General features: G+C 36.7%; 3 protein-coding genes across 6 annotated transcripts; 2 read left to right on the top strand and 1 right to left on the bottom strand.

Annotated features, from left to right (window-relative positions):
• Window positions 1–423: 423 nt before the first annotated feature.
• Window positions 424–10,285, top strand: LOC106132447 (WD repeat-containing and planar cell polarity effector protein fritz). Of its 4 annotated transcripts, none has more exons than XM_060947838.1 (14): window positions 424–636; window positions 714–1,012; window positions 1,401–1,522; window positions 3,558–3,724; window positions 3,957–4,071; window positions 4,433–4,660; window positions 5,042–5,175; window positions 5,581–5,698; window positions 6,100–6,229; window positions 6,596–6,734; window positions 7,470–7,627; window positions 8,622–9,223; window positions 9,660–9,807; window positions 10,118–10,285. In XM_060947838.1, exons 1-14 carry the CDS (start codon window positions 560–562, stop codon window positions 10,171–10,173), a joined length of 2,493 nt encoding a protein of 830 aa, XP_060803821.1. In that variant the 5' UTR covers window positions 424–559; the 3' UTR covers window positions 10,174–10,285. The 4 variants fall into 4 exon arrangements, with proteins under 4 accessions (XP_060803821.1, XP_013187325.1, XP_013187324.1 ...); XM_013331871.2 differs by having other exon boundaries at window positions 9,660–9,854; window positions 10,118–10,259; XM_013331870.2 differs by having other exon boundaries at window positions 9,660–9,860; window positions 10,118–10,257.
• Window positions 10,286–10,650: 365 nt separating this feature from the next.
• On the top strand, window positions 10,651–15,006 carry LOC106132398 (WASH complex subunit 4). The gene is made up of 5 exons (XM_013331798.2): window positions 10,651–11,115; window positions 11,357–11,523; window positions 11,727–12,208; window positions 12,347–14,482; window positions 14,734–15,006. The coding sequence occupies exons 1-5, from the start codon at window positions 10,838–10,840 to the stop codon at window positions 14,938–14,940; spliced, it is 3,270 nt and encodes a 1,089-aa protein (XP_013187252.1). The 5' UTR covers window positions 10,651–10,837; the 3' UTR covers window positions 14,941–15,006.
• Window positions 15,007–15,239: 233 nt separating this feature from the next.
• LOC106132399 (pre-mRNA-processing factor 40 homolog A) lies at window positions 15,240–24,809 on the bottom strand. The gene is made up of 18 exons (XM_013331799.2): window positions 24,593–24,809; window positions 24,013–24,234; window positions 23,427–23,582; window positions 22,853–23,001; window positions 22,217–22,374; window positions 21,480–21,607; window positions 21,045–21,193; window positions 20,831–20,942; window positions 20,272–20,397; window positions 19,819–19,948; window positions 19,458–19,564; window positions 19,092–19,197; window positions 18,493–18,722; window positions 18,012–18,209; window positions 17,630–17,734; window positions 17,243–17,359; window positions 16,726–16,895; window positions 15,240–16,585 (listed from the first exon to the last, which is right to left on the bottom strand). The coding sequence occupies exons 1-18, from the start codon at window positions 24,593–24,595 to the stop codon at window positions 16,504–16,506; spliced, it is 2,448 nt and encodes an 815-aa protein (XP_013187253.1). The 5' UTR covers window positions 24,596–24,809; the 3' UTR covers window positions 15,240–16,503.
• Between the last annotated feature and the right edge of the window lie 1,713 nt (window positions 24,810–26,522).

Here is a 26,522-nt window from a genome sequence, read left to right as displayed (position 1 = left end):
TTTCTCCAAAATGATAGAAAACACGAAATTGGCTGCACTGTATATAAAAGCACGTAGATTGACATTAGGTTGAGTATAAACTTTCAACTATACTTACTTTTTCTTTCTTGAAGTCGGTTTAAAACAAAATTGACGACCTCCTATTTTGAAGTAGGTGAAAATTCAATTAGGAATCTACAACGTTTTGCAAAGCAACCGATACTAACGTGATACTAACTTATATTGCAGGTAGTTTGAATTTGAAGCCCATTTGAATGTATTTGCATGCGACTCTCAACGATTACAACCCACTTACAATCCTATCTACAGTTTGTCATTTTTATCTGATTTGGTAAAGTTAGAACAACATGTGGCATGTTAAGTTTCTGGCAACGGCAACACTCGCTGTCATGTCGTGTCATGTCACTTCAATGTCACTTCGTTTAAATAAATATTTTTTTGTTTGCTTTCTTGCAAGTTTACTTTTGGTGAATGAAAAATGCCTAATTTATAATTGTAGTCATAAGTAATATTGCATGCATTTATTTGATAAGAAACTCATAACGTAATGTAATACAATATGTTTAACTTTGATGTGAAATTTATAACTAGCGAAGAGTCACTTCAATTGTCGAATGTTGACTTCAAAAGTTTCAAGTAAGTGTAACTTCAGAGTTAAGTGGAACAATTCTCTCAAAAACTTTTTAACTTTAATTTATCGTTATTTATTACAGATATGAGACCAAAAAGCGGCTTGATGAAACTGTGCAAGACTCCGCTAAGCGTAGTTACTGTGAATCAAGAGGTGGTAACTGGCGGGCTCCAAGGCCCCGACAGATTCGGAAACTAGAGTCCAAACTACGCGATAAAAGCATAATTACCTCAGAATGGACGAACGACTCTCTCATCACCATAGTTTTTTCATCAGGAGCCATAGCCTACCTCACTGTCAAACCAAGCACATTAGATGTAACCCAAATACTTTTTGATAGATACTGTGTTGGGAAACTGGCATCAACAACTATAACGGGAGGTGATTAAATTCTCTAACGTTTTTTGAGTGTAAGCCTGAAAGGAAATATCACATTTTGTTTTTCAGTATACTGTTATATGACTAAATCCAATTGCAATCTAAGTTGTTTTATTCAAAGCCAAAGTTGATATTGCAATAATTATAACTAAGGGTGAATTACTTACTGTGTAATTATATTAAAAAAATGGTCAGCCACTCAACAGAATTTATCAATATGATATTATTACACTCCAAAACTTAATAACTCTCAGTTTATGTATTATTAAATAAACTAACTTGGTGCTTTGAATTTCATATAATTAAAGAATTTTACGTACCTCTGTTATGCAAATAAAATTATCAAAAATATTAGTCTGTATTAAATATGTATGTTATTTGTTCTTTTCAGTTGTTTTGAGCAGTTCACACATTATGTTTGCTCACGCAGATAGAGTTGCAACATTAATTACCTTCAGCAAAGCTGCTAATTTTTCTCCATGTCGAATATCTGACAGAGATCCGCATATACAAGTAAGTTTAACCCTTTCCACGCCAAGAGTTTTCGTCAAAAACGTTCACCACACGCCACGGCAATAAACGTGGTTGATTTACTAGTGTTGACAATATTGAGTATCGATATTATTAATTTGTATTAAATAAATCATTATAAAACAGTTATATTTTAAGTTCATGGGTTTTATTTTATTATTGTTACTCCTTGAAACATTTTAAAATGTATTGAAATCTCAGTGGCGTATTAATACAGCGAAAAAACGCACAAGTAATCATGATAATTAATTGCATCACTACGTGTCTGATAAATCAGACAGTGGCGTACGCTTAATATGAATTTTTAACGAGTGTTAGTGATGTGTCAACTTCCGGTCATAAACTTCGATACCTTACGAAAGATATACTTTTAACTTATTGATTTAATTAATTAAATGATGGAGACAATTATTATTTTACTAATATTGATGATCGTATTATTATTATTTAAAAATCCTTCAATCAGGTTATTTTTATTTTAAAGACAAAAACCGATTGAATGTTGTAAAAATTTTACCTACCCTACATGACTAACTTGAATCATCTGAAAGTGTAATTTTTCGTTTCGTCGTCTCAATTTTGTTTTACTTACAATTGCCATGGCTAAAGGTAAATCCTAATCAACTCCTTTGCAGTGGTCATATTTCAATAAATATTAATTTGCAATTATAATAAATCTACACAGCAACGCAGAGATGATAACCCAGAAAATAACATGACAGGGTACTTCCATAATTTATCGATACCTCCTACCCTCATTGTACAGCACGAAATAAATAGTTCTAGAAACATCTAACGCCTCTGACGTCACTTCCGCGTCTTATATATCAGTCGTTGGCGTACGAGACAGATGCATGATCGTGTCGCTATAGTGTTGTGACATACCATGCAATTTACTGAGTTCGATGCAAAACATCATTTGAAAATAAATGCATTTTCTGTGCTAAAACTTGGTAAAATTACGACACACTAAAAAGTTTTATGGCCAAAACAAAAACCTGTAATATTTTTAATTTCTTAGACGTTTCTTTTGAGAGTTCCAGATTTCTGGTTTAAGTAGTAACATTGTAATGTAACATCACTAATGTCTGATATATAAGACATTGGCGCTGAGGGTTCAAATAAAAAAAAAAGTCAGAATCTCTGATAAACATGGTTTTGTTTTCGATAATTTATTATTCAAATAACATTATAATAAATCGTGAAATTGTTATTTTTGATTAACTAAAGTATGAACTGTCTAAAAATGTTATGCATATGTCGTCAGGTACTATAAAGATAAGAAAAAATACAGCTAAATTGGTAAGATTTATTTGACTGATATATCAGACTTTGGCGGCGAGGGCACGAAACTTAAACGTCTGATATATCAGACTTTGGCGCTGAAAAGGTTAAAAAGAATTTATATTAACCCTGCTAACAGAGTCATCCATATGTTTAAAAACACTAACAACAATACATACATAAAAACAGGGACAACTGAGAACCACCTTTGTTTTGAAGGTGGTTAAAATTAAAACTATACTGGATACTAAGACTGTATTATTACACTGACTTTTACAACAAAAGAAATAATAATTATCTTACAATGAACTGTGTAGTAATATAAAATACATACATACATATATTCACGTGTATATCCCTTGTGGGGTAGACAGATCCAATAGTCTTCAAAATATAGGTAGGCCAGCAAAATTCAGCTGATTTGCTTATGGTAGAATTGAGATTCAAATAAGGACAGATTGCTAGTCCATAGCCTAAAAGAAGAATCTTAGAGGTAAATAAGTATTAACATAAGAATTATAAAAAGTATATGTTAGTATATACTATACATTTATATACTTAGGAATAATAATGTTAAAATTTGAATATTTTCGCAAATGTATCTTTGACTCTTGATAAAAAATAAACATCTTTTTATTACTGGCCAGTAACACATATGCAGTACAAAGACTTCTCTTTCTTTCAGATTCATAGAAGTTTAAACACAATGCAAAAGATTCATAATTTTTCTCAGACTATAGAGCTTGGGGGAGGTCCACGACGCACTGAACGTCGCTTGTCATGGTCACAAAGTGGCAACAGGCTGCAGGTGTTGATATGGAGCACTGCCACCGCCGAGCCAGCCCCCTGGAGCCCCGTCCTAGAGGACCATGCCAATCTACACCTGTATGACATTGATAGGTATTAAATTATTAATTTATTAATCACTGAGAAAATTTTGGGAAGATCGACATTTGAGTAAATTGAAACATTTATATAAACACATATAATATTTGCATACACCTGCTACATAACTATTTTTGCTATAAACATATTTAAATTTGCAACACACCTTTGACTAATCTTTGTGGTGCGAAGATGTGAGTGAGAGTGACTGTTTTCTACTAATAATAAATAATACATATTTTTTCAGGCAACAAATGTTTCTAAGAGCATTCCATCAAACAGAGAATGAAACATTATTAGCTGAACTGTCACACAAACACGACCATGTGGTGCATATTGTTGAACAAATAAATTGTCATAAGGTAAATTCTTTGTATAATATATGTAAATATTTATTACATTAAAAACAAATGAAATTTGAATTTTGTAAATAAAACTACTTGAATTATTATACTTTATTTAATTACTATACTTGAATAAAAATTATCATTGAATGTAATTTCAAAAATTAAATGATCGAGAATTTCGATTGAGTTCTTGGAAAATGCCTTTTGACGCGCAATATTAAAAAAATGCAAATTATCAATTTTTTTTAGGCCTTTCGTCATTCTATTATGTACTATTACGCACTGCATTTTAATGCTGTGTCGTAGTTTTTACTATGTATATTATATACGGAATGAAGAAACTGCTAAACAATTAAAATCGCCCTTCGATCAACAGGCTGGCGTTAGTTTAGAATGGAGCCGCTTCGACTGCGCGGGCGCAACCGATAGAGTGACAAAGTTGTCGGCGCTGCGAGATGGCGACACTCGCGCCACACTACCGTCGCCCGCGCGCACAGTAAGGCGATCACCGTGCGACCAAAAGTTGCTGGTCGCGTGTATAGACGGCACGTTGCATGTAGTACACAGCATTGCGGGGATCACGCACTCCACTAGAGCTAGTTTTGTAAGATTTTTTTGTAATTTGATTATAGTAGTATAAAGAAAAAAAAATCATCATTTATTTTTAGTAATCTTGATTACAATTAGATGCTTGAACTTCCCAGTGAGAAATCCAAAGATACTCATGATGAGAATGACCCTCTGCAGAAAAAACATGTAGCACTTAATTTCTCGTTACTAGTTACCTCTGTGAAAGTCAAATTATCTTGCGTCTTACAAAAAATTTGATTTTCTTATCCACCTTTTCTAAACGAAACCAAAAACCCTTTCAATCCAATTATATTTTACGAATACACTCACATACTAGTTTTAGTATTTGGCGATCATTATAAAAAAAATCCTTATCGTGGAAAGGGATTATAATTCCTGGTTAATGTTCATACAGATAGCCACAGACGTGCGATGGTGCGGAGAATTAATAGTAGCGGCGGAGGAGAGCGGCCGGCTGCAGTGCTTCGACCGCGCGCTGTCGGCGCTGCAGCACCACGCCAAGTGGCGGGACCTCACCGCGTACATACGGTGAGCTATATTTAGCGAATGCGATATTAGGATCCTATAAGGAGGAGATTTGCTCGTAAAGGATGCGGAGATCAGACGGGAGTCGCTTCGTGTTGAAACCTGACTTGCCAACTTCAAGATCTTAACAAGAGCCAAGAAAGGATTAGTCCTGGTTGCGTTCTCCACCTCCTCTACCGCCTCCGTAGCATGGCAAATCATCAAAGCGAAATAGAAAAAATCTTTTGCAATTTGCTTTTTGCTTTGATGGGAACTGGGAAAGCGATAGTTTTTTGTGCTATAAAAGCGCGTCACACGTGCTATACTACGGGGGCATTTCAGTATACTATGTATGTAGATAAATATCTAAGTTTTGAATGATTTCAGGCTTCTCATTCGAATTTTGAGTTTAGAGTTTTTTTTTTTCAGCGATGGCCGCCTACAAATACTGGCCACTCGGAAAACCATCGGCGGGTCCTGTATCCTGGCAACGTTCAACTGTGGACCACTGGCCCTGTTGCGAATAACACATGGCCGATTGTTGACGGTATAAAACTTTTTAATATCACCCCATGTAAAAAAAAATGCCTGAACACCGCTTCGGCGACATATTGCAATACTAAACCTTTTTGCTATGAAACATTAAGTAATTAAATTGTGGAACATAAATTAGTAAATTTGTATTTTCATGAGAGTATGCGATCAAATTACGTAAATTTTGTTTTAGGTTACCCTAATCCATACAGAGAATAACATATGGCATTAAGTCCACCTATTATACGTACATTTATTGCTATACTTGGGATTCTTCAAGGATGGCAACAAATGTACATTGGCTGTTGTGACTTGTGGCGCAGAGATGTTGCCACAAAACCATTACCGACTTCAAATAAGGAAAAGTTTAAGTAAATATATAAAAAGAAAACTTTTTATATTGCTATTATTCAGGCGTGGCTACAAGCCGGTCGCAGCTCTAACGCGGTGTCGCTGCTGCGCGCCATGGACTGGGACGAAGAAGGCACGGAATGCTTGTGGGCCGTCAACAAACTGGTCTGCCAGGCGTTGCGGAGCGGACCAGGTGAAATTACATGTATTATAATTAGTGCTTGTAATGGGAAGCCTTTTCAGACCAGCAAACATTTTCAGAAACACAATTCACACTTCCGTTACATGTGAATTCCCAATATATATATTTCTTTTTATTAATTTTGATTTTATTGTAGTAGCATGTACTTAGTAATTTTTTATCGAGATATTAATTGAGCGGCATACCGCAGTAACGACACTCCTCGTCCAACAATTCGTGATTCTAAACGCCTTCGATAAAATGGTCTGAGATGGTTTCAAAATTACTACGGTGAAAGTTTAGTCCTCTGCAGTTGTAGTCAAACCACCGGTATTAAGCCCCGATTAGACTACTTGATATTCTCTATATGTGCGGCAGCGTGGCTGGCGGAGGAAGGCGCTGCGCAGGCGGCGCTGGGCGCGTTCCTGGCGCCGCGCGGCGCGCCGCCCGCCGCCGCCGCGCGGTTCGCCGCGCCCGTGCACGACCTCGCCAGGAAGTTCGCGCACCACCTACTCAGGTACTTGACCGCGACTGAACGGCCCGAGGGTCTGGAAGGTGTCTGAATAAAACCACTTATTTGGCTGTTCAAGGCGTCGTGTGTTATTGTCGTCTAGTCAAATTTTGATTGACGTCAGTCAGTTTTGTTCATCTAAAATGTCAAGTCAAAGTATCTGTCTGACCATGGAGGCTGAACGGCCGCTACAGCAACATTCATGCAATAATGGTCGTGTGGCTTACAACACGCGTGTACGCTAAAGAGTGGGCCGTTGGACAAATTGGATATAACTTGAAGAAGCGTACATACAACTGAACGTGGCCTTTTAAGGTTTTTCGAAACTGATGGCTCTGTCTATTCCGCAAGGGTGGATGGACTATCTAGTTATTGTTGAAAAAGAGTATGAATCTATGAAATGGTTCTACCAAACTTCTGGTTTTCCTCGACAAATCATGAGAAGAGTACGCTGCTCTCGCACCTTTCCCTAACAACGTGCCCTTCTTGGCCTTCTACAAAATCTCTCAAAGAGTCCCTTTAATTCTGTATTACGTCCACCCAGACAACGCACAATCTAGATTTCTAAATTTATATTCCTTATACATACATACATATGGTCACGTCTATATCCCTTGCGGGGTAGACAGAGCCAACAGTCTTGAAAAGACTGAATGGCCACGTTCAGCTATTTGGCTTAACGATAATTATATATACATATATATAAACTATATTCCTTATATATAAAGTTATATTCCACAGGCGCGGCGGAGCGGAGAAAGTGCTGAGCCTAGCCGTGGACCTACAAGCGTGGGACGTGTGCTGCGACGTGCGCTGGTGGGCGGCGCGCCACGCCCGGCCGGAGCTGCGCCGCGAGGCCGCCGCGCTCGCCGCGCGCTACGCCGCGCTACACGCGCAAGGTGACACTACATGATCATAATTAGACAGAGCTTTATATGCTACTCATTTAAAATATATGTTATTCCGACGCCTTAAGAGGTAGAATATGTGTTCACAGAAGCTGTACCTAAATACTAAGACCAACATTGTAACCATATTCGAGGAATAAATGATTATGATTATTACAGATACATATAATCACGTATATCCCTTGCGAGGTAGACGGAGGCAACAGTGTCGAAGACTGAATGGCCACGTTCAGCTGCTCGGCTTAATGATGGAATTGAGATTAAAATAGTGACCGGTTGCTAGCCCATCGCCTAAAAAAAGAATCACAAGTATGTAAGCCTATCCCTTAGTCGCCTTTTACGACATCCATGGGAAAGAAATGGAGTGGTCCTATTCTTTTTTGTATTGGTGCCGAGAACCACACGGCACATACATACACATAATCACGTATATCCCTTGCGAGGTAGACGGAGGCAACAGTGCCAACAGACCAATAGGCCACGTTCAGCTGGTCGGCTTGATGATTGAATTGATTTAAATAGTGACAAGTTGCTAGCCTGTCGCCTTTAAGATGAATCCCAAGGTTATAAGATTATCCCTTAGTCGCTTTTTACGACGTTTATGGGAACGAGATGGAGTGGTCCTTTTCTTTTATTCTATTGGTGCCGGGAACCACGCGGCTCAAGATTCTACTGGAAACCAAATAGACTTACTCCATTTTCCGCCAAAATTATTGGTTATAAATAGGAACCCACTAAGACCCATTTCTTGGTGGAAATGAAGACCTACTCCTACATCTTAATAATCTTCATAATCGGAGTTGGCCGATCTCTAATAAAAAAGTAAAAAAAAGCACATATTTCATGGTTTGTAAAATACAAACGAGTCTTTGTTTGACCAGACAATACGTCGGAAAAAACTTTTTCATCTTTGCATGTTTCAATTCAAAATAACAGATTCATATCTGTCAAAATCAAAAATTTAATATGTTCATTTCGTTTTCAGATTCCGATTGTTCAGACTCCTGTTCGCAATGTAGCTCGCGTTCGTACTCCACATCCGAAGCGGACACCAACGAAGACACGACCAAAACCGAACCTCCGCCACTACCAAGGGTCTCGCTCCCATCCTACCCTACCGTCATGCCAGTACTCATCACGCCAACTGAACCAACCTCAACCAACAGCATCCGACCCAATTTACACCAGTACCTAGAAAGAGACAACACTATCTGGAACACCAATGTGAAAGAGACAAACGGATATGATATGTACAAAACTGTGTTAACAAATAACATGAAAAGCATGAATATTAATAAGCCAGGCAGCTCTAAACTCATGGTGATAAATGAAGTACCATCAAATACAACAGTCGATATTCCTAGAGTACATGAAGATAGATTAAATTCTGGGCATTTTATGAATATGTTCAAAACAGAGTTGAGAGAAGAATTTCCTAATAGATACAGGTACCAAATAACTGATAGTTCAAACTCAAGTTTGAATGCACTTGGTAGATCGGATAATGGAATGGAGAGGAATGGCCATAAATCTGTGGAGAAAAATAAAGTTAAATTTTCAAATACTGTCACCGTAGCTGTCGTATCGGTAAGATACTTTTTCAAATCAACCCGTATTTTTTTATCTTTTAATTTTCAGTAATAATCTGTACAATAATAACTATGCTCATGAACCTCCTGGCGTTGTTGTCTCGAAAAGGCGTAAAGAAGGATTCGAAATGTACTTATGATCATAATACGGAAGGAAAGACAAAAGATTTTCGTCTAACCTCAATTAAGGACTCCCTCACAGCTTGGTTATTCTTACTTTGATTTATCTTTCTCTATTAATTAACTCCTTTTAGTTTGGAAATGTAACATGAACTCAATATTTTATATTCGCATGCCATACAACGAATCGACTAAATAATACGACGATCAATTTTAGACATTTAGTATAATACTAAACATACTCTTTACTTAACGCTACACGACATCATTGTCTGATTACACAAACCGTGCCGTGATCTCACTTTAAATACCAGGAGCCGAGAGTATGTCCGGAGACGGAGCGCGAGCTGGCAGACAGCCTGCCGCTGTGCGCGCCGCACGCGTACCTGTCGGCGTTCGCGCCGCTGCCCGCGCCCGCCGCGCCCCCCGCACCGCCCGCGCCGGCCCCCGCGCCCGCCGCCGGTACTCTCGACTACGTCGAAGTGTGACGCACGCACGCATGCCAGCACGTACATGTTTGTCATTGCACATTTACCACGCATGCTCCATTACACGTTCATTTGTTTTTTGTGTTGCTCGTTTTGTGTTGTTGTGGCTTTCTGTGGTGGCATTATTATATTGAAATTATTAATTAAATATATTGTTTTTTGTGATGTCTTTACACGGTTTCTCAGCAGCAAGCATTCAGTACTTTAATTTGCATGTTACTTATAAGTATATAAATATTGCATCGACTGTTTTTGTTTTTAACTTCACCTATTTATTTTTTCAGATACACCAGCTCAAAAACCACTCAAGATCAAAGTTGTACATTTTGGTATGGTGTGAAATAGTGTTCTTCCCAAAATATTAGACTGATTGAAATAAATACCGTCCATTATTATTACAAAAATATTTTATATTTATTGTTACACCTGTAAAGAATTTTATAAATAAAGACTTATGAAACCAAATATATATGTTGGTATTTTTTTAAATCAATTTAAGAAAACTATGCTGGTAATCTTTAGTTTGTAGAACAAAATTGTTGTGAAGACAAGATAATGAGTACAGAGCTCAGAGTAAATTGTAGAGCGTGCGTAGAACTTACATGTCGAGCTATATCGCCTCACAGTCAAGTAATACATTTATTACCACAGAAAACACAAGTTCTTTAAATTATGTATGCCCCCGAAATAATGTGAAGAGGCATTGAAGACCGCAGCGACATGACGTCACATTTTATATCAAGACCGAAAAAAAATATATTACTTAACCTATTTAAAAATACATCACTGTTAGACATATGTCACTGTCAAACCAATTTGTATTTATTATGATTGGATTTCCTCGGGAATAGATCTAAGTTTCTATTTTATTTTGCTCAATATTACCTATCTCTTCAAAGTTTGAGTTGGAATTGGAATACTGTCAATATTATGATTTAGTTGCGGCAAGTTGCAACTTTAGAAAATTACCCAACGTTATTACAATCGCGAATACATAATAAAATATGAAGACCGACACAGAAAAAGAAATTGGGACTCAAATCCTTAAAAGTTATGGACAATTCTTCAAAAAACAACATCAAGATCTTTTATCACTTACAGATGACTCCAAGTGGGAGGAGAATAAAACCTTTTTAGCTGTTAAAACCATTATGAACCCAAAGGAATCACTCTCAATTACAGATTTGGTTTCATCTGATAATATGATGATGACGAAAATATTAAGTGTGCTATCTTCCTTGTGTATAGAGATCACTAAATTAAAAGAAGAGGCTTTTACAAGGTTTACACATACATACATAAAATTAACTTTCTTTCCGGAGGCGATACTACTATACTTCTTTTTCATATCCCAACATACTTCTTTCACTTCATCCATATCATCAGACAGTGTAATTCTTATTATTTTAACTGATTCCTGTTACTCCTGTAAGAAATCATCTGGCTTTCTTTTGTTTTATCCTTCTAACACCACCAATTAGATTTTTGTTTTCCTTTAAAATTAATTCCACCGTTTGTTTCAGATACTTTCCATTTTTGGCTGTTTATGATGAGTATAATGAAAGTTCTGTTAGCTCCCACATGGCAGAAATATGCTCGTTAAGTGCCTTTATCTCCCGATGTGAAGACACACTCCGCAACCTCTGTAATCAAATGTTTGCGCTCTGCACAGAAAGCTTCATTAATCTAAGTATGTATAATTTAATTCCACAGAAATTTTCATGTTATTAATAAATGGGCCAATTGTGTGATAATAATGAAATAATACCTAAAAGTTTATATCCAATAAACCTATGTTTTTTTATTTAATTATCATTTGAATTTTGTCAGCATTTAATAACAGATTGTGAGATTTAAATAAGGAATGTGGATAATGTAAAAATTTTATTTCAGATGGGATCCAGATGGACCATTTGATAAAACATGTTGGTGAAATCTTCACTGTTATAATACTTATTGAATTGCTTATTTCCAATTCAACACTGCCAGCGAAATGGAGGAAATACCAGAAAGCATTGAAATCATATTCATCAGACAAACTGGACATGTATGAAGATAGACTAGCTTCTATGATTGGGGCCGTGGATAATATTACAAATAAACTTATGAATGATGACATAGCACAAACATGTCTACAAAATCTGCTTACACTCAGAGGGAAGCTGGTGGACAAGAATTGTTCATTTTTGGCAACAGAACTAACCCAGTATGTCAAACAAGCCATTTGCAACTTGGAGAAACTCACGGTTGAGAAACCTACTTCAGACAATATGTACAAATGTATCAAAGTCAACACTCTATTTGTGCTTAACTCACACTTGTTTGGAATTGGTGACAAAAAAATGTTTAAGAGTTTGGTGGAATTGAACACGAAGGTATGTGAGAAAACAATATAATACTATTTACTTATTTAAGTCTTACATCTATGTAATGTTTGAGTCAGAAAGAATAAAAAAGGTTACTTGAATAAGTATTTCAGAATATTTTAGGAATTTTCTATTATTTGTTTTCAGGCTCACAGCATCAATCTGACTGGCACATCTATATGGTTTCCTGAGCAGTTCCTGCAAAGGCATGTACCTTCACTCTGTGCCAGTTTTGGCAAACTACCACAAATCATGCTAAAAGCTCGACAAACTTTTATCAGTAACAAAAAGGCAACTCTCGCTCGCGATATTGCCAGTCTTCAATCAACATGCACCCAGTGGATTTTAAATATGGAAGAAATTTTCTCCATAAAACATAACAGATTGAATGCAGCAGAAATGAGCTTACATGTCAAATCCCTGTTAACTGGTTTAGATCTTGCATCAAGCATTAATTGCTCAGTACTGACCATGATCAACCTACATCTATCACTTGGCATGCCTTTATCAAAGAATATTCTTTTATCCCTTTTCGAAATCATAGACATATTGAAATCATTACAAAATGCAGTTACACGTAACTACACGCAAATTATGAATTCAATTAATATGACTATACAGCATCTGGTATTCCAAGCTATAGCAAGTGTTCAGGATTTGAAGAAAACTGTTATGACGGACAAAATGTTTGCGAGTAAACGGCTAGATGAACTCACCTGCATTGTGATTGCGGAACAAGCTCTAAAGGGTGCTGCCACCATGGAGAGGAATGTTGCCGCCTATATCGCACTCAGCTTCGTCCCCAATACCACGTATCTGGAAGACGGCTATGCCAGACTTGCAACTATTCTAGAAAAAATACAAACTCTATCTAATTTCACCCAATCATTTGAGAGCTATTGTAATTGTTCATGGTTGTTGTGGCATGAACATATCATTCCAATTTATTTTGAACAAAATTTCAATACTCAGTTAAATGCACTCAAATTGAAATATTTTCTTATGGTCTTAGAAGATTGTGCTGTCTTTTTGCATCACACAGACAAGCAATACAAAACACAAAAATCGAAACAATTTGTCAATATGATTCAAAAGTTAATTGACGACAAAGTTATTCAGTCTACTAGTCAAAACATCGAAACAAATTTAAGACTGCACATTCATTCCCACCTACAGTTAGACGCCACTGATCCGTTTTCATGTGATATGACCAAGAAGGTCCTGCTGGCTGCCGACACATTCCGCATTTTATCCGTATACATGTCAGTAGTGCCATCAGTAGAACACTACCTCTCCACAATGTACTACAACTTGACAACAGTCGTCTTATCAGACTGGAAAACATACGGGGAAATGCGACAAATGGCTAAATTCAAATTTAATCTAAAAACGGTACATGACAATCTTCCTACACAGACACTGGAACAAGGGTTAGATGTTTTAGAAATAATGAGGAATATTCATATTTTTGTCTCTAAATATCTTTATAATCTGAATAATCAAATATTTATTGAAAAGAGCAGCAACAACAAGCACCTGAACTCTATAAATATCCAACACGTTGCTAACTCCATACGAACTCATGGCACCGGAATTATGAACACGACAGTTAATTTCACATACCAGTTTTTGAAAAAGAAATTTTTCACTTTTTCTCAGTTCATGTACGATGAACATATAAAATCGAGGCTAGTGAAAGATTTAAGAAACTTTAAAGAAAACGCTCTAGCTAACAATAACATGTACGCGTACAAAAATGCAGAAAAATTTAACAAGGGCATAAAAGTTTTGGGCTTAGCTGATGATGGTCAGAGTTATTTGGATTTATTCAGAGATTTGATAAGCCAAATTGGAAACGCAATGGGTTACGTGAGAATGATCCGATCTGGAGGCAGACACTGCTGTTCTGATGCCACTGTATTTTTGCCCACTTTAGATATAAACGAATCTTTTAAGGAGATTAGCACAGAAAGTAATTTCGGGCCAAAAACTATCGATGCAGCAGAAAACCTAGATCATAACATTAACCTGTTGATAACAAATTTCATTCAAGGTACGGAATATTTTAAATTGCTGGTGGACGTGTTTGCTCCAGTGTTCAGGAATCCTAAAAATGTTCACCTCAAAAACTTTTTCGTCATCGTTCCGCCGCTTACGTTGAATTTTGTTGAACACATGATCTTATCGAAAGACAAAATGACGAAGAAGAACAAAGTGGGCGCTGCGTTCACTGATGATGGGTTTGCGATGGGTGTCGCTTACATACTGAAGCTACTTGATCAGGTAAACAATGCATATTTTTTTTTAGTAGTCTATGCTCCTCTAGGACGAGGTCCCCGGCATATTTCCTCTAAAAAAGAACCTTATGGGCTGCGTGGCGGTGGCCCCCAGACACGCACACAGAACCGATTTTGCTGTTTGGCATACCTAAACATAATATATAGAGGCAAAAATCTAGTTCGTTTTTAAAAGCTTGAATTCCACAATCACGATTTATGTAGACTAGCAAATTTTAAACAAATATTAAATTTCAGGGCTCCGATTTTGAATCTCTTCACTGGTTCGATTCTGTCTGGAAACACATAAGAGATGAACGGAAAGCAGTCGAAGTACAGAAGAGCAAAGGATCTGTACAGCTACAACAAGCCCTAGCCCTGACGGAGAAGAAAATCAAAACTGTCGAGGAAGAATTCAAACTTCTGTACTTTAGCTTGACTAGTGCCAGAATATTCTTTAGATAGATATTAGTACTGATTATCTTGTTGTATATATAACGAAAATATTACGCAAAATATATTTTTAAAATACTTATTGTATATTGCACTAAGAGTATAAAAAGAAATAAATTTAATATATCTTATTCTATAAATATCACTTAATTTTGACTCTGTTTATACTATCATTCACCGCGACTTCGCCCGCGTGTATAATACACCATGTCCTATTCCATACTCTAATGGAGATTTTTTCAGTGAGTTGGCTGTGAAGAGGTAACGAACTTTCGCATTTGTAATATTATGAAGTAAAAAAAAATCCAAAACATTGATGGTAGTCCTTTTATTACTTACAGCTATATATTGTGTAATAATTAAGATTCTTAAAATTAATGCAATAAGAAACTACAGTCAATTGCTACTAATATGTATTAAGTAAGCGAATTTATCCAAATTATCTAAACATTCATAGTTCTATTAATTATCTCAAGGGTCATACCCTTGCTTCTTATGAAACAAGTTGCATATTCTATACTAACCAAAACAGTTGCTATGAAGAGATATAATATCTAGCACTTATATACGAACATATCACTTAAAATCACTAAATACAAAATTAACATAGAGGCAGAGTCATCATAGAAAGATGACAATAAACAAACTTAGGACGATGTGATTCAAAGTCTTTCTCATTTACACAAGATAATATTTCTCACGTCACTCTCCAACTACAAAATCAAACTACTGTTTTGAGACAGATAATCCAAGTATTATTTATCTTTAGTGTTTAGTAGTTATTAAAAGTACAACAGTATACTATGCTACACATCTTAAATTACACTTCAGATATTGCCTATATATGCGAATATACTTCATATATACACAGTGTTATAAAGCTGACATGAAAGACTCGAAATATATTAACCAAGACAAAGGAATTCTCACCATTTTATTAGAATCTTCTTACATATACAAAAATTTAGTATAGTGCTTAACGTAAGGCGAAATCACTTTTGGTAATAGTTATGTCACTATATAAAGACAAGTATCGAAGCGCCTCATGTACACAGATGAGAGTTTTTAAAATGTACTTAATTAATCACTTTTGCCCTCCGATACCGGCGATGAGTTTACGGAAGTGGTTTTTAGTGGACATTTAACCAGTAGACGTGGGTAGCCGTTGAAGATGCGCAGGAGATCATTCATCATTCATTCTTGAAGATAGACACGCCGGGACTGACAATAGTTGATACACTTAATCCGATTTCTGGCTTATGGAATAATTTAAACCCTCCGATACGGGCGGAGAGTCAAGCGAGTAAACATCCCTGGCAATAAACCCCTCCACGCGGGTACTTGTTAAACATGCGCACGTGACGTCACACCATTCAGTCTCGTAGAGCGACTCACCGGGACTTGAAAGAACTGATGCACTTAATCCGATTTATTCTGGCTATTAGAATCACTTTTGGCCTCCGACACCGGCGAGGAGTTCACCGAAGCGGTATCCAGAGGAGGGGACGGAGGAGATTTAGCCGGTGAGTGCAGCCGCGGGTAGTCGTTGAAGATGCGCACGTGGGTGACGCAGCGTCAGTCGGCCTCGTGCTCGTGGAGCTGCGCCAGCAGGGCGGCGCGCCGGGACTCCAGCTCGGCGTCCGACCACGCTGTAGACCTGTTAATGTAGATGAACAAATAATTCTTTATTTCTCTCTAAAATGGTCCAAAGAAATTCCTCTTGGGCCGCAATGACTCGCTTAATAACAAAACTTAACATTGATTATTATAGAACTTAAGATTTATTATTATACTGACCTTTCTTTTTCTTTCTTTTCCTTCTTGTCCTTCTTCTTCTTGGGTTTGTGTGAGTCGCCAGTGTCATTGTCGGGGCTGCTAGGCGCACTCCTCTTAGATTTCTTACTCTTGTGGCGCACCGGCTCGGGCGAGTCGTCTGTTATACCACCTTCTTCTGGCGTCGGAGATTTCTGCCAAATTTATTTATTTATGAGAAAACATAACTTGATTCGATGTATACTCCGAAGATAAAATCCTTAACGCACTGAGTACAAAAATCGATAGAAGGACTGGAAGTTAACAATTGGAGAGAAGCAAGAATTAATAGCAATGTCACTTCTACATGCAGCCGATACAAAAATATGGTTAGAATCGCTTAGTACTAGATTCAAAATTTTATATAGCAAAAAGAACTAGAAATTAAATATGAAGTGTAGTGGAAAATGATTATAACAACAGGCAAATAGTGTCTTAGTTAGAAAAAAATAAAAATTCTTTTTCAATGTACTTTATCAATAAAAAAAAACGTATATATTACCGGCGCTGGCTCGTGTTTGCGATGTTTCTTCTTGGCCTTCTTGTGCTTGCGGTCCTCCGACGACCACGACTGCGGCGTCGCCGACCGGGACACCGGCGACGGCGAGCGAGATCGCGACTGGAATTGTGACAAATTTATTCATTGTGACTAAGAAAGTACATAAAATTTTGAAGAAAAATTACAAAATAAGAATTTAGGAATTTTTATGTAAATACCTTCTGGTATTTATTGCATTCTAAGGAGAAGAACAACTTCATAAGTAAAATTCGTTAAATATGTACCATTTAAGTAAATGCAGTTTGAATTCGGCCAAAATTTACTTCGTAACTTACATTAATTCTCAGATATAAAAATTACTTATTTGAAGATAAAATAATAAAAACTTACCAATGAGGCGGAGTGTGACCGCTTCTTCTTCTTGGAGCGCTTCGACTTCCGTGGCTTCGGATGGTGGTAGTGCATGCAACTCTCCTCTTGCTCGTGTTGGAAGTCCTGAAAACATCAGTTTGTCTATGATCTTTACACCATATAAAGTAAACATCGAACAATATATATAGGTAGGTACATAGGTACATAGTATACAGCCACTTACAAAGCGATAAAAAGTCAACTATCAAATTCATTAATTTTTATGTTCTATCTTTGTCGCTCCTAATTCATAGTCATACATATATCTGCCCTGTTGTCTTTCTAATCAAGTTGTATTTAAAAAAGTAGTACCTACTTGTAGAAGTATCTTATTTATTCTGAATTAAGAAATAGTACCTACCTTGTATATTCTGATGCGGTCTTCCTCATTGGGCACCGCCTCGAACTCCGGCGCGGTGAGATCCAGCTTCTCCTTCACCTCGCTCCACGACAACTGGTGGTCGATGTTGGCGTCACTCAGCGCCCATTTGAAAGCGCTCTCCACTTTCTTCTGAGCCTTCGATTCTTCTTTCAGTTTCTCCTTATTCTTTGTTTCCGCCTATCGATAAAACAGATTGATTGCCTTTAGCCAAAATGTTAAAAGCATTCGAAATTGGGACTTAGAGCTACAGTAAAAATAAATCATTTTACTGTAGCTCTAAGTCCCAATCTGAGTGAGCGTTTGAGCGACCCCAGAAGCAGTCCCCACTTGGAATTCCGTCGACCTCCTCTGTGCTCCGTTATTCGCTAAATGGCAGTCGAAAATCTTTGTCATGAGCCTGAGGGCGGCTTGAAGAACTGTAACCAGTATTATCCACTAACATATACGACAAAAAATATACCTTCTCCAGCAGAGAATTATAAGTCAGCTTGACGTTGCCGGCGTCCAGCGAGGCAGACTTGCTGTCCTCGCAGACCACGGTGGCGAACTCCTCGAAGGTGGTGTCAGGTCGTACTTCAAACTCCTTCTCCCTCAATATCTCCTTGATGACCTTCTTCTCGTCGTGGAAGCGAGCCTTCAGATTCTCAACGTAAAACTTGAACAAGTCCAGAGGCGTGGATCCGCTTTGACCTGTACAAAACGAATTATTAATGTTAGTAGCAAAATCTTAATGTTTTTATAGAAATTTTTCATCATTTTCTGTCTATCAATTTGGCAATTGTTTTCAAGAAATTAGAACCAACACCAACCACTGTCCTAAATCCCGAGTTTAAATTAAAAATACGAAATTCCCAAATCGGGCTCATATCGAATAAGCCGATTGTTCAACTATTTACACATTTCCACCACGCCTTTTTAGAACCTAAAAGTCATGACAGACATCGGAAAAAAGCTATCATGATAGAGGAATAGTTCAATCATATATTTTTAGTATTTCAGTAAATATCAGGTTAAGAAACTTATTACTATTTTTTCGAATAAACGCAAACTCAGTCATACCGAGCATAGCAGAAAACCTCGTGTCGGCCGAAATCACAGGATATAATTCCACCCACAAGGACATTGATGTCAGTTTGCCTTCTTCGTGAAGACTATCGAGTAGAGCCTGCAAAAATTACATAAAAATTTAACAAATACAAACAACAAAATTTTACTATGTAATTTAACAAGCATTAAATTACAATAACGCGTAATATACATAAATAATTAATTATAATAACTCGAATGTCTTATAATTTCACATACATACACCCCGTCTCTTACCCGACAGAGGCTACATCTATTGATTTGCCACAATTCCTGCATACATCTTTTGCTTCATTTGAATCTTCATTAATTCTAGCAACAGTATAACATTATCCTTACCAAAAAGTTGTCCCTATTCTTTCGTTGCAAACGCTTATTCTTCTTTTTAATCTGTTCTCGCTCCTGCAAATATTCTGTTTCCAAATTCTTGATGTGTTGTTCGAACACTGAAACAAAAGTTTATATTTATCCACTTCACGCACAAAACTACGTGAAATGCTAAAAATTAAATCATAAATAATAGACTAGTTAAAACTATTTTCTATGACGTTCTAAAAACTAACAACGAATTGAGAACAAGTGGAAAGAGGTAGTCTCTGCCTACCCCTCCGGGAAAGAGGCGTGATTTTATGTATGTATGTATGTATGAATTGAGAACCTCCGTTCGTTTTAAATAGCTAGCTTATAATTAAACACGTACCGATTAACGCGTCCTCTTTGTCCATACCCAACAGGCTTACGTCGTTTTTGAACGCAGAATTCTCTAATAGTAAAACCTGCGCCTCGCTCCATGTACTGCTGTATGTAATTTCACTCATATTCTCTAGTACCTAAAACATCCATATGAAATATATATACACAAACATAGTTTATTTTGCACTAATAATTTTGATTTAAAAAAAAATGGCATGTTGATGCTATCCAGCTAAATGTAGTCTTACGTCTATAGATTCTATCTCTGTGGTATGTTAATTTTAGTGAGCATCAAATCTTTTGCCACAATGACAGAGTATGATTCGTCAAAATGTGTAATGTTTGAAAAAAAAAGTATCTGTGTGTATTATAATACTAGTGGTATTTTAATACACACAGATACTTTTTGTTTATAATAGGCAGTTATAAAAGTCAGATTAATACATGTTCCAAATCTTACCTGCGCTAACATTTTCATGTTCCGTTTTTTCAACGCCTTAGCCTCCTCTTTCTCCCGCTTGGTGATCGTGAAGATGCAGTCCTCGAATATATCCCTACGATCCGATTCAGGGACGCATCGCCATATCTAAATCATTCGGACATCTTAGAAAGATCAAGGTATTACAAATTCAAATCAGAACAAAAAGGACTTCAACTTATTTATAATTTGTATAAGTCTACGTCCCTTGTTGTTGACAGAGCCAACAGTCTTGAAACGACTGAAAGGCCACATGCAGCTGTACGGATTGGTGATGGACATTAAGATTCAAATAGTGACAAGTTGCAAGCCCATCACCACCAAGAATAAACCTCAGTTAATTAGCATTTCCTTTGATTGATGTTTACAATCTGCTAGTTATAATAAACAAAAACGGTTTTTTTAAATTAAATCTTTTTCTCGCAAATACGTAATGTACAGTGAGCGGGTGAACAATTCATAAAACACATAGAGGAAGTAGTGATATAAAATGTCATATTTTAGTGTAAGACAAAAAAATATAGATTGCTTATGCTCATACCTCGAGATTGCTAAACATTTCTTCGCATTTGTAGTATTTTGTAATGGACGTCACACGGTCGCAACTCAACAAAAATTCTTCTAAATTTTCACGGTTCTTTTTTGTTTTCAGCCTGTAATAGATTTGAAAATGCACAATTTAAAAATTCAAAAATATATATGTAGTTAAAATATAGAAATAAAAAATTTACATTGAAAACTCAATCAACTCTTACCTTTGTTCTTCTCTCTCGTCTTTCAATTTCTGTGTTTTATAAGCATTGAAGGCCTGCTTCTTTTCATTGAGTTTCTTGAAAGTGGCATAGCGGGGATCTTTAGATATTATCTTGACACATTGCTCCCAAGTCGCATTCGATGGTACATTCTGGATAAAAAGTATATTTCTAAATTTCAATATCTATTTTACATTAACAGTATAAACAGTGCTAGAACAACAATTAATTTTATGCAAAGTGAATTTTGGCCGCTAGCTTTCGCCCGCAGTTCGGCCTCCGTTAAAGGTGCCCCTTGTCCTTCTAAATACTACATAATATAATATATATCTATGCAAATTTTTTTACAGTTTGGTTGATTTTAAAGTGAAAGCCGCACAAACAAACACATTTCATACTTATAATATTACTTTTTTACCAGATAACTGTGCGTCTTACCCTGTCTTTCAGTAGTTCCTTGAAAGCTTCAATGGCTTCTTTCTTGTCTTTATACTGCGTTTCGGGCGCCTTCTCTGCGTCGTCACCTCCCGCTATTTGGGGAGGGGCCGTAATTTCTTCTGGTTTTACTGAAAACAAAAACATGTCGCATTTCACCTAACACAGACATAAAACCTACAGATATATAACATTATATGTGCAAAGGCATCTGAGGTCCATTTACAAATATTGGTGGGAAATTTTGTCTTACTTCTTTCTCTTACTCTGCAGTTAAACTCAAAGATAGAAAGAGAGGGAAGCTAAGACTTAAGCTTTGTCAATGTTTGTGAATAAGAGGGTTTACCATAAAAGCAATGTCTTCTTTTACACAAGAAATTAAAGAAAAAGATTCGGAATAATCAATTATTTTTACATTTTAATGTAAAATTTAAGAGTAATAATTATGCAAGTTTTAATAATAATAGATAATTAATTAACTGCAGAACTATGTCAAAATTCACATTTAACATGAAAAATAACCTCCTATTCTTTTAGTTGGTTAAAATTAATAATACTAATTAGTACTATTATTATACTTATTTGGTTGACTGGAGGAAATCCCATTGGGAATATTCTTCTAAATCTTCCCAATGGGATTTCTTTTTTGTAATTTGTTATATTTATTTTATGTGCAATAAAGAGTTCACAAACAATCAAACTAATTGTGTGGTTAGATGTGGACTAATGATTAAACTTACTTTCTTCAGGTATAGGAATAGAATTGGCTAGAGTGGGGTCAATGGCCGCCAGGGTTTTAGCCATCGCCTCATCCAGTGCTGAACTTCCCCCGGACCCCACGGCGGGGGATCCCGGAAGGGGAACTTCCCCCGGCGGAGGGACGTCGGCGATCATAGACCTGAAATTATTTTTTTGTAAGTACTACACAAGTGAATGTATCAATTATTTGCATGAAACATTCAAATTGATGAATTTTTTTTCCATAGAAAAGATTTTAATTTTAGTTTGTAATGAAGCTGTATTGAATGAACCTGACTTTTAAGTAAGTAACATAGGCTACCTTTATTCCCAAGAAAGGATATCCTAAATTCAAATATATTCTGCATGTTTCTTTCTGTTCTTAACAAAGGAACACAATTTTTTTATATACATTAAATAACATACATACATATTACTCACGTCTACACCCCTACAGTGTAGACAGAGCCAACAGTCTTGACAAGACTGAAAGGCCACATACATTCAGCTGTAATGGCTTAATGATGAAATTGAGATCTTAGTCGCCTTATACGACATCAATGGATAACATGTGAAGTGGTCCTATTCTAAATTGCAGAGAATCACATGGCATTAAATAACATAAAAAAGAAACTTACTGTGCAGCTTCTTCTGCTGCTATTTTATCTTTGATTTCTTGCAGCTCTTTGGGTATCACCCAACTAGACTCCTTTGTTTCAATATTGTGATAGTACACTCGTCCTGCATCTGTTGTGTACTCCTTCCACACACATGAAGATAACAGTTTCTGAAATTTAATACACATTATGTGCTATACTGAGACCATTTTAATTTAATTTTAGAGCCACAGGTATGATGAAATAGGGGACTGAGGGAAATGGAGGCAGCGGGTGCTTAGTGTGTGATCAAACAAAAAAGGTTCAAGAGGATAATGCACCTGCAAGGCCTTATTTAGTGTAGACTAACTGTAGTAAAAAAAATATTGTGAAAGTAAAATAAGAGCTCTTTAAAAGAAAGATGACAATGAATACAGGGATTATTACAAGAAGAAAGATGCCTCTCTCTGAGACAGAGGTGTGATTATATAAATCATACAAATGTTTGAGGATCCATATGGATTTTTGAATAATTATGATTGTAGGCGTAAAAAAATGCAAATAATTTTATTACTCCTTTAATGGTCATTTCATTGTTAGGCAGGGTTTAGCATACCTCGGCTGGTGTCTTCAAATCATCAGGTTTCTCCCAAAGGCTCTGTTTAGTGACGGAGTTGTAATAATAAATACGTCCATCAGGAGCTTTGTGTTCTGACCAGGGGCTGCTTTGGTTAGCAGTCGGAGCAACATCAGGAGCTGGCGCGTTCAAGTCCTGAAACCATTAGAGGTCAGTTCAGCAGTTTTGCGCTAGAGGCATCAAATTTAATTTTCTTTTTTTTTCAGGAATGTCTTGTACCGTAGAAAAATTCAGGTACTCCTACCTGTAGTTTGTCATTAAGCTAGCTTACGATGACCTTGCTATCCAAACCGGTATTCCGGGGAGGGCCTAGCTACTTGTATCATGTTTCCACCCAGAACATTCATTTACAAGAGTTAACCCCTTCACAAATAAATAAATTAACAGCTAGCACTTTTAAATGTCTAATTATAAATTATAAGCCCCTTATAATTATTACCATGTTAAAATTTCAATTTTCTCTTACTATTTTTCTGTCCTTATTTATAATGTTATATTGCTTTCTTCAAGTTTAAGTGTTCGCAACCTCTTAACTAAAGAAAATTTAAAATTATAGTTACATTACCGGTGGTTTAAATGATGGAAATCCTGGAGGTGGCATTGAAAACGGTGGCAACATTGGAGGGAAGCCCATAGGTGGTGGCAGTGTGGCCAAATTCGGTGGTAGCCCAGGCACTGGAGGCATTGCCACTCCTTGGGGTAAAGATGGTGGCATACCACCCATCATGGGTGGGGGCAAAAGAGGTGCTGAGGTAATCAGGTTCGGAGACCCTGCATTGGGTGGTTCCTGAAATATTTTAATTTTTTTTTTCAATGGTTCTTACACTACAACTACTTTGAATTGAATTGTTTTTTTAATTATTTTTAACTATATACTAATTATAAGTTGCCAGAGCAGAAAAAAACTACTGTACTTCTCTTTCTGTTTATTCAATAACAGATAGAACAGAAAAAGCAGTTGTTGACTGACAAAGCTTTGAAGCCAAAGCTGTAGATGCAACTGGGAATCTTCTAATAAGCTGATCCTAATATATAGTTTTATTAAAGGTCTCTTTTTATCTATATAAAATCTATTTAGCTTCAGATCTTGCTGTCACCAATAAGAATACGAAATAATCTTTAATAAATTTTACAATTTTACTTACCATTTTTCAATTGATTATTTAGGTTATGTTTCGATACAGCATTTATCACTGCACACACGGGAACTGTTGTTCCAATAATATTAACAGTTCATTAATTAGTTATGAAAAATAATATAGGACCACATTTTTAATAGAAAAGAAGTGTTTTTGTTGGAATTGACACAGACAACAAAGAAAAGCAAAGTAAGCCGATATTATCACTAGGAATGTGAAAAAATAATCGATGGTTTATCAATTTCGTTTCGAAAATAAATCGATTGTTTTAAAGTAAAAATCGATTTTTATACGTGAATTTTTTGTAACTTATTATCGATTAATGTGTTCTCTTTTGTCATTGGAAAGTAACGACCGAATTTTGCAATCTTCTGTATTTTATTTATTCCTGCCGCTAATTATCATCTTTGGGAACAAGGAGAGCTGCGGGTCTATCGGGCAAACGATTCCATAACATAAGTTTCAAAATTCACTGACTATTCGGACCACACCAAAATTAGTAGTCACTCTGCGTTATTCGTTCTAAAATTCTGTTTATTCATACCAAAATTAGCTTAGCTGCTCCGTTGTTGCCCTTTTTGGAAATACCCCACTTTGGTCCAACCTATTGATCAACTTTTAAAAAATAAAATTGAAACAATACTCAACATAAGTTTTAGCGAAGAGGCATGGACCCAAGCCTCCCTTCCAATTAGGAATGGAGGCTTAGGAATCCGAAAAATTTCCTGTGTAGCTCTGCCGGCTTTTTTGTCCTCTATCCACAGCACATCTAGTCTCGTAGGTAATATTCTTAAGGTCCCTCCGACTACAAACTACGAGATTGCGTGCTTAGATTTGGCCACAAATGCCTGGTTAACCGGACCGAGTCCAAATCTGCCTCCAAACTACAAAGCTAAAGGGCCTGGGATTCCATTTCTTCTACTGTTATTTTCAGACAAACGCCCCGACGGGATGTCATTGATACCCTGGCGCATGGGTCGCGCGCTGGTCTGGGACGCCACTTGCGCAGATACGCTGGCGGCGTCCTACCTCCCTGCGACCAGTTAACAGGCTGGTGCGGCGGCGGACGCCCGGGAGCGCTTCAAGACCAATAAATACAGTTGTCTCGGCACCCAGTACGAGTTCGTACCATTTGGTGTCGAGACACTTGGTCCTTGGGGCAAGGGCGCGCAGGAGCTTCACAAGGCGCTCAACAAACGTCTGAGAGAGGCAACAGGTGACCCTTGCGCGGGCAGCTTTCTTGCGCAGCGTATTGCTATTACAATACTGCGCGGGAATGCTGCCTGCGTGATGAGAACCCTTCCTAGGGGCCAAAATTTAAATAGTAATGTTTATAGTTTGTAAATTTAGAATAGTATTTTTTATTATTAAATTATTAATATTAGCTTATATTATTTAAATCGATTTTTTATAATCATGCAATAAATGCACTCCGACATTACGTTTGGTAGTTCTGGCTTGGAGCCCGGAACGCCAACTGCGAAAGAATACTAACATAGCTCCATAATATTACATTAACGCCATCTGTGCATTCTTTCTGTGCTTTTAAAACAGTTTAGACGATTCATTTAATCAAACAATCACTGGATGGAGTAAGGCGCTAACTGAATGTAATGTAAAAAAAAAAAACGACTTCGTACCTCGACTCGGTTGCACCAAATCGACTCGGACAACCTTTGAGTGACCAAAACCAGTAGGCACGTGCGGTGCGGGACGCGACCGTTCTTCAAACCTTCGCAATCTTAAAATAATTTGCACAAATACAAGTTCGCGGAGAACAACTCGTAAAATTACTATTTCTTTTTTTAAATTTAATTATTCTATTTCTATCAATACTTTATATCTTAATTCTATCATTAAGCTTAACAGCCAAACGTTGCCTTTCATCATAAAATTCAAGGGATAAAGACGTGATTATATGAATGAACTTTTACTA

The sequence above is a fragment of the Amyelois transitella genome, chromosome 14, assembly GCF_032362555.1.
Source record: "Amyelois transitella isolate CPQ chromosome 14, ilAmyTran1.1, whole genome shotgun sequence".
In the NCBI taxonomy this organism is placed as follows: domain Eukaryota; kingdom Metazoa; phylum Arthropoda; class Insecta; order Lepidoptera; family Pyralidae; genus Amyelois; species Amyelois transitella.
This window is presented reverse-complemented; position numbering and strand designations above follow the sequence as displayed.